General features: G+C 42.5%; 1 protein-coding gene across 3 annotated transcripts in view; it reads left to right on the plus strand.

The window, feature by feature from the left end:
• scube1 (signal peptide, CUB domain, EGF-like 1) overlaps positions 1-9632 on the plus strand; it is an 81519-nt gene that overhangs the window by 61704 nt on the left and 10183 nt on the right. For all 3 annotated transcript variants that reach the window (XM_017439978.3, XM_017439979.3, XM_017439980.3), the window contains 4 exons: positions 2885-3001; positions 4264-4386; positions 6816-6935; positions 9003-9047. In XM_017439978.3, the coding sequence (XP_017295467.1) occupies positions 2885-3001; positions 4264-4386; positions 6816-6935; positions 9003-9047 (405 nt within the window). The remainder of the gene's footprint in view (positions 1-2884; positions 3002-4263; positions 4387-6815; positions 6936-9002; positions 9048-9632) is intronic.

Raw genomic sequence — 9632 nt, forward strand, 5'->3', positions numbered from 1 at the left:
TTCTTCTTCTTGTGGATTTTAATGGCGGTTGGCAAGAAACTGAAGGTGTACATTACCGCCACCTGCTGGTAATGTGGGATCTAAAGGCAGTTCTTACACTGAAATAAATGAGTACAACTATCTCTCTCCTCAGTGCCAGAACACGGGGGATTCTTTAATTGTCACATTTTATCGTCATCACAAATTCCACAAAGATCCCGAAGTATCTTTGAAACCGGCGCGTATTTAAACAGACTGAATACATCGGTGTGTATCGCATACTTCTGACCAGTTCGTGATTGGTCAGAAGATTACAGAACTCCTTCGACACTTACAGGGAACCAGCCAGAACAGCTGGTTCCAGGAAACGTCTGTTATCACAAACTCCTTGTCCTGGAAAGTTCTGGCAACAACAACCGAACAGTCTTTACACGCGAACATAGCTTCTCTTCCATAATCGGTAAGCTGCAGTCTGCATAGAATGAAATCCTCTTCCACAGTAACTGAAAAAGTTGTGTGTCGGGAGTTCAGGTCTTCATTTCCGGTTCCACCATAAGGTCCCGTTGAATTAACAACAAAATAAAAGCTCGTCTTTGGTTTAACCATTGCAGTTAAAAAAAACACACAAAACATACCCCTTTTTTATTTATGCAATTGCCGTTTTTCTAATTTCGTTTTAAAAACAAACAAAAAAAACACATGCTTGTTTTGTTTTTGCAATTTTATTTTGAAACGAAAAAAACACGGATTCACACATTTTTTGCATTATGGATGTGAGTGAACCGTGATTTTGACCCTCTGTATGTTTTGTATAAATATCATTATTGACATGAAGGTTGACTTAGACTCAACCATTCACCACGATGAAACAACATGCAATGACAACGACAGCAGGATAGATGTATAATTTATAGTAAACGATCTATCTAATGGTAGATCTTGACTGGATGTTACCTCCGGAGAGCCAACAGTCAGAACTCCAGTCAGCCCGACCTCGGATCACTGGCTGGGTTATTGTCTTGCAAAACCACGAGTTTCCCCTCGGCTCACATGTACCGTGGACTGTTTGTTGTTGTGCTGGGGTCGTTCAGTACCTGAGTAAATACATGCTGCCTTCCCCACTAGCAGCATTGCTCTCTAAAAGAACTAGAGCCCTGTCTTCCATCCTTAATTATTTGTAGAGGTTCAGGTTTCCACAAATCTATTCCATTTAATTGCTTTTCTCTGTAAATATTTGGCGAGACTGCGCAGCTCCTCTTCGCCGTGTGCAATTTGTACTCTATAAATATCATCCGCACAACGGACATGTAAGCCTGCACAGGCTTTAAATGAAATGTTTTATATTTTTTTTCCAAAGTCATTTTAGAAAGGAACGACTCAAGGAATTTCTCAACCACTACCGGCAAATTTTATTGCAAAATTCTGCCCCTTTTGAGTAAACTTCATAGCTCTTTGCATTTTAAGCCTTAAGGCCCTTTCCACCATAAGTTTCAGTGCTAGAGCCTGTTTTTAAGATCCATTTTGACTATTTTTTGACTAAAATCAATAAACAACCATAACTTTTAATATCTAAACCAAAAATCCTTCCTAGTTTTGTAAGATAATTCCCAACAAACATTGACATTCTCAAAAGGTGCTTTATTTGAGANATCCATGAATCTATCCATCCATCCATTTATCCGTCCGTCCGTCTGTCCATCCATCCATCCATCTATCTGTCCATCCATCCATCCATCCATCTATCTGTCCATCCATCCATCCATCCATCCATCCATCCATCCATCTATCTGTCCATCCATCCATCCATCCATCCATCCATCCATCCATCCATCCATCCATCCATCCATCCATCCATCCATCCGAAGCCATTTATCTAAGGTTGAATTGCAGAGACAGCAGGTCAAGGAAGAATGTCCAGACTTCCCCCTCCTGGGCAACACTTTCCAGCTCCTGCAGGATTCCAAAATGTTCACAGCCCACAGGTTTATAAATTCCTTTCAACAGGTTTTGGGTCTTTCCTGGGCTCTCCTCCCTGAAAGACCTGCCCAGAACATATCCAAAAGGAAGGTGGGCAAAAGGAAAGTTGCCTTAGCTGACTTCTTCGGATGTGGAGGAGTACCGGCTCTGTGTCCAGCCCCTCACATCATCTTCCAGGCTGAACCCATACACCTCACAGAAGAAGCTCATTCCAACTAGATCTGGGGTGCCTTTATTCAGAATCTTGTTCTTTTGATCATAATTCATATCCCATAGGTGAGGGGTGGAACTAGCCATGTGGCAGTTTCTAGTTTTAAGGTGTACCATGGTTTTAAAAACTCTGAATGTTGTTTCATTCATTCAGTTTAAAACTCTGTAAGTCAGATTTTTGAAAAAGAACATTTTTCTTTTTCCTCTGCCTATTGCTGCAAACTGTCATCCAGTTGTTTAACAGCCACCCCCCTGACATTTGCCCCCTCATTAAAAAAGTCAAAGTTAGCTGTTTGGACACGTTTCCAGGAGTGAAAAACACAGACGGTCATGGCTTGTCTCCCAGAATAGCCCACATCATTACTTTTTTTAAGTAAACACTTTTTTGAAATAATGTTTGGAATAAGCTGTAAGAGTTAGCAAACCAATCATCATGAGGCTCGTTAACTTAATTCGCCTGTAGTTGTTACAACTTCGTACATCATTGTTCTTAACGATTGGCACCAGCACACTTCTCCTCCGTTCCTCAGGTATTTTCTCACTCTCAAAAATGGCCGTGAATAAATGAGTTAAAAATCTCACTGCCAACTATCCTAGACATTTCTGTACCTCCACTGGTATGTCATCATATGAGCCTAATTTTGGAAGTCAGCAGAATCGTGTCATTTTTCTCAGTTTACGCAACATATCTCTGCAGTATTCTTTCGCTTCTCCTCAGACATCGACGAGTGCTCCTTTGAGCGGGCCTGCGACCACACCTGCATCAACTACCCAGGCAGCTTTGAGTGTCTGTGCAACAAGGGATACATCCTCTATGGTCTCACCCACTGTGGAGGTGAGTGTCTTCTCCGAGTTTTTCTGTTACTGGCTTGAAGATGATAGTTGGACTCAGCTATAATGTTGAAATATGGATGGATTTGTGTATATCTAAGAAAACGCTGAGGACATAGAGGTGGTTGTCGGGGTAAGATCTATCAATGTCGCACTAAAATGTCAGTAATCCAGACTAATATTCCTATAGTTTTTCTTATTTTCTGTTTCTCACTCAATTGCAAACAAAAAGGTTAAAATATACATATTAGGGATGGTATTAAGAACCATTGCTAGACTGACCCATGTATTGCCCGATAACAATCTTAGGTTAGGTTTAGAGTTTTGTTTCTTTCTGTCGTGTCTTTTGGTGGTCATTTCCAGTGGCGGATGGTGGTGATATTTGTAGGTTGGGCTAACAGATATATAATAAAGCATTGCAGTTTGGATTACAACAACAGAAGCATCCTGCTATAAATTGACATTATGTTCTTTTTCAGCACAAAGACAACCTTAAACCAAGCTTACTCAGAGCCTCTGTCAGTTGTCCAATACTTCATTCCCTTCATTAAGAGTTTCAGCTATAATAATTTCAGATGATTTTTCCCAGTCAAACAGCTTTGATAACACTGCACCACGCTCCTTGACGCAATTACTGATCACACTGATAAGGTAAAATCAAACAAGACATGCAATATTGGAAAGTGCTTCTTTTTTTTTTAATGAATCCTACCTTATTTAAATAGAAGCTCACTCCGACAACTTTTCTGGGATCCAAAAATGTTAATAAAGACCTCATTAAAGATCTGTTAGCTACGCTTGCTGTTAGCCAGTCCTTTCACTGAAACCAGGTCACAGGAAAACTTTGAATATCCTTGGGTCTGTCTGCTCCCAAACTCTTCATTTCCGGTTTTCCACCCAGAGAACGGGCATGAACGGGGCTGTAAAAAGTTAGCCCTTTGAGCTGGTGTCTATCTCCCAGCCAATGCTGAGAGAGAGGCGGGGGACACCCTGGACAGGTTGCAAGTCCTCTACTTAATCGTGTTTCAGTTAATTGGAAGTTATGCCTTCTTAGTGCAAATGGATCACCCCATAAAAGGAACATTAGCGTTGAAAAACACTTAACCTGTGAAAGTGAAAATAACTCCCCAACACTTTGTTGTTGTTTAATTGTTGGGCAAGGTACCTTCATTGTTCTCTTCAATTTGAATTGCAATCATTTTAAACTAATTTCATTGTTAGAATATATGTAAGCACTGTCTGGATCGCTCTGTGTTTTTTCAATAGATGTTGATGAGTGCAGCATCAACAATGGCAGCTGTGAACATGGCTGCATGAACACACAGGGTAGCTATGAGTGCATATGTCCACCAGGACAGCAACTCCACTGGAACAAGAAAGACTGCATTGGTAAGCACCAGCTCGGTTCGTTTTTGTTCGTTTCCTCTTCATCCATGTGTGGCGAGCAACTCAAAACACGCCCTGAGATGATAATCCGGTCAACTCTGAAGTGACATTCTGTCAAATAGCTTTCAGTAGTTCGTACCTTATCAGGCCAAACGCTCAATCAGTCCTTCAGGTGCAGTGAATGGTTGCGACTGTGACTCCAGGGGGGCAGAGGGGATGGAAGGAGGACGGATGGATTTCACAGCTCTTGGGGGAAAAGCTGTTTTTTTGTGGTCTTTATGTACCTGTACTGTTTCCCAGACAGCAGCGGTACAAACAGTTTGTGTCCTGGATGGGTGGGAATCAGCAGCAACACGACTGGCCTTCCTTTGCAGTCTGCCAGCGTGTAAGTCCAGGCCCAGGTTAAGTCCAGGTTCGGTCCACTGTGTAGTTTTCACCACTCAGTTCAAGTCATTTTTGTCCTGGCTCTATAGAAATCTTTAAGCAACTGGGGGAGTCCAGCGCTGTTCAGTTTTCTGAGGAAGAAGAGTCTTTGTTGGGTTTTCCTCATCAAAAAAGAGGTGTTCAGTGACCAGGACAGGTCCGAGGTGATTTTTGATGTCGTCCATGCACTCCACCATGGGCTCTGTCTTCCTGGACCTCCTATAGTCCACTATGAAACTCCTTGGTCTTATTGGTGCTGGATCTCCTCTCTGTAGAGGGTCTCATCATTGCTTGTTATCAGAGTTGGTTCCCTGTTCTCATCACCTGAAGTCGGTTGGTGAAAAAGGCACATTCATTTTGAAAGTCCCAGGCTGTGGCGCTTCACTATCAGCCTCTCCGGGATGACTGTATGAAATGCTGAGCTGAAGTCGACGAATAGCATCCTAACATAAGTATCAGGAGGCTGCAGGTGTGTGGTGCAATGAAGACAGCATCCTCTGTGGACCGGTTCCTCCTATAGGCAAACGGGTGACTGTCCAGACCAGCAGGAAAGGCTATCCTTGATGCGTTTTAGGATGATCCTCTCAAAGGGGTAATCATTTAAGCCAGTTACAGCAGATTTTTTTGGTACAGGCATGATGATGGAGGACAGGGACAGATTGAAAATGTATTAAAAAAAAAGACCCCTGCGAACTTGTCAGCACATGACCTCAGAGTCCTTTGTTTCAGGAGCGATTTGTGACTAAAGGGTGGCAGCAAAGGTCAAAGGAAAGGTTTACAAGACAGCGGTGAGACCAGCTAAGTTGGGACGGACAAAAAGACAGGAGACAGAACTGGAATTGTCAGAGCTGAAGATGTTGAGGTTCTCCTTGGGAGGGACAAGGATGGACAGGATTAGGAATGAGGTCATCAGAGGGACAGCACAGGTTGAAGGACTGGGAGATAAAGACATGTGCAGAGGAGGGACAGAAGGATGTTAGAGACAAAGAGGAGATGGATGCAGTTAGAGAGGACATAGAGGTAGTTGGAGCGAGCATAGAGGATGCAGAAGACAGAGTTGGATGGAGGAGGATGACTCGCTGTGGTGACCCCTAAAAAGGGAACAGTCAGAAAAAACGAAGAGATTGTTTTTGAGAAATAGTTGTGTTAAAATCCTGAAAAACTGGCACTCATTAGACTTTCGACTTATTCTCCATACCCTCTGCACTAGAACTCTTGTCACGGCCAATAAGGTACTAATAACTGAAAACTCTTAGGTCGTATTCAGACCTGACACATTTGGTCCGCTTTAATCGAAGCAGAGTTCGTTTCCAGCGTTGGTTCCGGACTTTTTGTGCAGGTGTGAATACAGTCATGTGGATCAAACAACCGGACCGAGACCCGCTTTTTGAGGTGGTCTCGGTCCGCTTCCAAACGAACTCTGGTGCGGTTCGCTTCTGGTGTGAATACAGACCGGACTTGAACCGAACTAACTACATAAAGCATGCGCCTTTTTGGACTTCACAGGCCACCGTTGCTAAGCATCATGGGACAAATAGCATTATTTGCTGCTAATGCTAACACCACCTCACGCATTTGCCGGCGACGTTCCAAAATTCGAAGTAAAACGTCATTAAACTGACGTTGAATGAGCTGCTCTTGAATTTCAAAATGGTGCTGTAATTGTACCAACAGAACAAATGTGCACAGAACAAATCCAGCACGCAGGACTTCCATCTTTATTTCCAACCGCTGCCCCCGTCTTTCTGTCCAATGGGAGCAATGACCGTCACCCACGTGGCTTTGTTTATAAATTATAGTCCGCTTACAAAAAAGCACAATGTGAATGCAAACCGCACCAAAGGAAAAAAATAAAGTCCACTTTTGGTCCGGACCAAACAAGCGGACCAAAGGACTTTCCTGGTGTGAATACACCCTTAGACAGGACACCACTTCAAAGTTGACTGGATTATCCTTCCTCCGCTGCGTTTGGGCGTCGTCACGGTGATGTAACTTTCTGTGCTCCTCAGAGGCGGTGAAATGTCTCCCCAATGGAAAACCGGCACCACGAGCCCAACTGACCTGCACCAAAAGCGGTGGGGCAGAAGTCTGCTCCCTTTCATGCCCCTCCAACGCTCTTTTTCTTGCAGGTAAACACAGACGCAAAAGATTTCCATTACTTTAACCATAAACACAACTATTTTATTGTGATGGCCACTCCAAATCATAGCCTGACTCCACTTTGTAACTAATTTAGCATTATGCTTAGGTCATTGTTCATTTGGTAGACCCGTTTTTGTTCAAGCTCTAGCTTCCTGGTTAATATCTTGAGATGTTGCTTCAATATTTCCACATATTTTCTTGTCATGCCACCTGTTTTGTGCAGTGCACCAGTCTCTCCTGCAGGAAAACGCCCCCACAGCATGATGCTGCCACCCCTGTACTTCACAGTTGAGATGCTCCCTCCTTTCTCCTCCAAATGTAACAATGGTCATTATGACCAAACAATTACCACCTCCACATTTTCACATTGGGAGATACTCTACAGTTACTTTTTATAATTGGTTTTGATCAAATTTTTATTAATATTATAAGAGATACCTTCGTGGAATTTTTAAAACTTTCTGTTTGCCACTTTGCCTGTTTATTAATATTCATATTAGATAAAAAAAAAACTGTCAGAAAAGCCTAACTTTTTATTTTATTGCGAACTTACCAGTTGACAAATCCTACATTGCTGTACATAACCTGCTACCTTAAATCCTCCAAAGTAACAGGGGTGTTTATTTATTTTTGTTTCTGTTTCTCTGCTTCTTGGATAGTTGTCTTTAAAAAAATAAAAAGAAAAAACAACAGAAAAAATACCAATTTTATAAATGGTTCTTTTGCTTGTTGTACTCAACCATGACTTAGGCATACTGTTACAACCCTAATGAATAATAATAAATAATTTTATATATATATATCTGGGAGGTTTGTTGACCTCCAACATCAGTTTCAGTCTTGCTGTGAAAAGGGGAAATAGCCTCAGCAGGACAGGAAGAAGCAGGTGGAGTGTTTTTCTGCACATCCACCTTCGTCCAGCGGACCCGACCCTTATAAGACCCAAACATGAGCTCGGTGTGGCCAGCCCGTTATTCAGTTTCTCAAAAAAATAAGCAGTTCTGGTGCATGCAGGTCTGGATGTCATCTACTGCTCTTTCGTGCTCCACCCGGGACCCTGAATGCTGCCATCAAAAACAATAAATCACCTCGCTAAGGTTTTATACATGGTTTTAAACCAGTCCATTTTGTACTTTATACATGCCTAGAGACCTTGCTAAGATCCTGCAAAGACCATCCACATTCTGGCGGATATATAAATATATTTTAACTCCAAAGCAGATCTGAATAGATCTGAATCTGACCGTGCTGGACTGCTGTGTCACTGGAATGAATTGGACCTCGGTCACTAATCTCATGCCGGACGAGCTGCTGCCCTCTGGTGGCGGCAGCGAACAACTGCAGCTCCCGAATCTCTCCCTTCTCGCTCTCCCCGACGCTTGATGAAGCCGCTTGTTCTATTTATTCCTGAATTTATGAACTCTTCAGTGAGCTATCAGCTTAGACTGATGTGTTTTTCACTCTCCAAAGTTTTCTTGGCTGTCTCCACCCCAGCCCTTTGGCTAACACCCCATCCTCTCCTCCTGCAATAATACTTAACACACATCTGTAAATTGATTACATTCTTTGATCGTGTCATTCTTTCCATAATATGGCTCTCACTTAGTTTGACTTGGCAGTCATTGTGTGAGAATGATCGATTGCTCTAAGGCATAAAGTGAAATATTTGTTTTTTCTGTCCTTTTGGAGTCCTTTTTATTTTGAGTGAGGTGGAAGCCATATAAAATTCCTGTAGCTCGATGTAGACTGGACTCTTACTCAATCATCTCGCTTTTATGAATTCCAAAGGCTTCATCCCCCATTACTTACTTGAAATGCATCTTTGCGAGTGCATGCGTATAGATCTTTCATTTTCGCTTTAATTTTATGATCGGGGTTAAGGTCACGTGGAAGCAAATCTACCTCTGGGCTTTCTCTATGTTTTTGAAAACAACAGGATAAAAAGAACATTGAAAATTATTTGAAACCCTCGCTCTGTCTTTAAGCTGTCATCAGAATAATGTCTGGATTTTCTTCTCGTATCTGAGTCTGACGTGTGTGTTCGTTTCTTACAGACCCTGAGAACTACACGCTGAGCTGTGGAGTACCCGTTCAGCCTGGTAATCCTTACAAGACCAATATCTGCATTGTTATCTGTTCTAGATGCGACCCACCACCTCAAATGTGCGATCGACCCTTTTTGGATGTCACTCAAATCCATAAAAACAGTGCTCACCGCAATGTGCAAAAAGTGTTTTTGAGTGTAACACAATGAAATCAGATTCCTGCCAACATCTAAACCAGGGGTGTCAAACTCTGTAACACGAAGGGGCCAAATTTAAAAACTTAGTCCCAGCCAAGGGCCAATCTGGATCAATATTTATAAAAAACACATAAATTAACCTTGGTTTTAGATGTAATATCAGACCCTCCAGGATTTCGCGATGTTGCGATCGCAACTATTAACGCAAAATCAAGTGAACCCCGGGAAATCGCAACTTTGCCCAAAACACTGGAACTTTAACCAAAATAACCCCAAATAACTCAGGAAGAAGACACGTGACGTCACTTCCTGTTAACATCAGAATGCCGGGAGCGTGCAGGAGCAGCGACCGAAGCCAAAATGTGCGCTAATGCTTCACATTTGCCCACAAAGATTTCAGCAAACCAGTTTCCTCCCCAGCTGCAGCTGTTTTGCACGTCCT

This window comes from Kryptolebias marmoratus, linkage group LG1, assembly GCF_001649575.2.
Source record: "Kryptolebias marmoratus isolate JLee-2015 linkage group LG1, ASM164957v2, whole genome shotgun sequence".
NCBI lineage: Eukaryota > Metazoa > Chordata > Actinopteri > Cyprinodontiformes > Rivulidae > Kryptolebias > Kryptolebias marmoratus.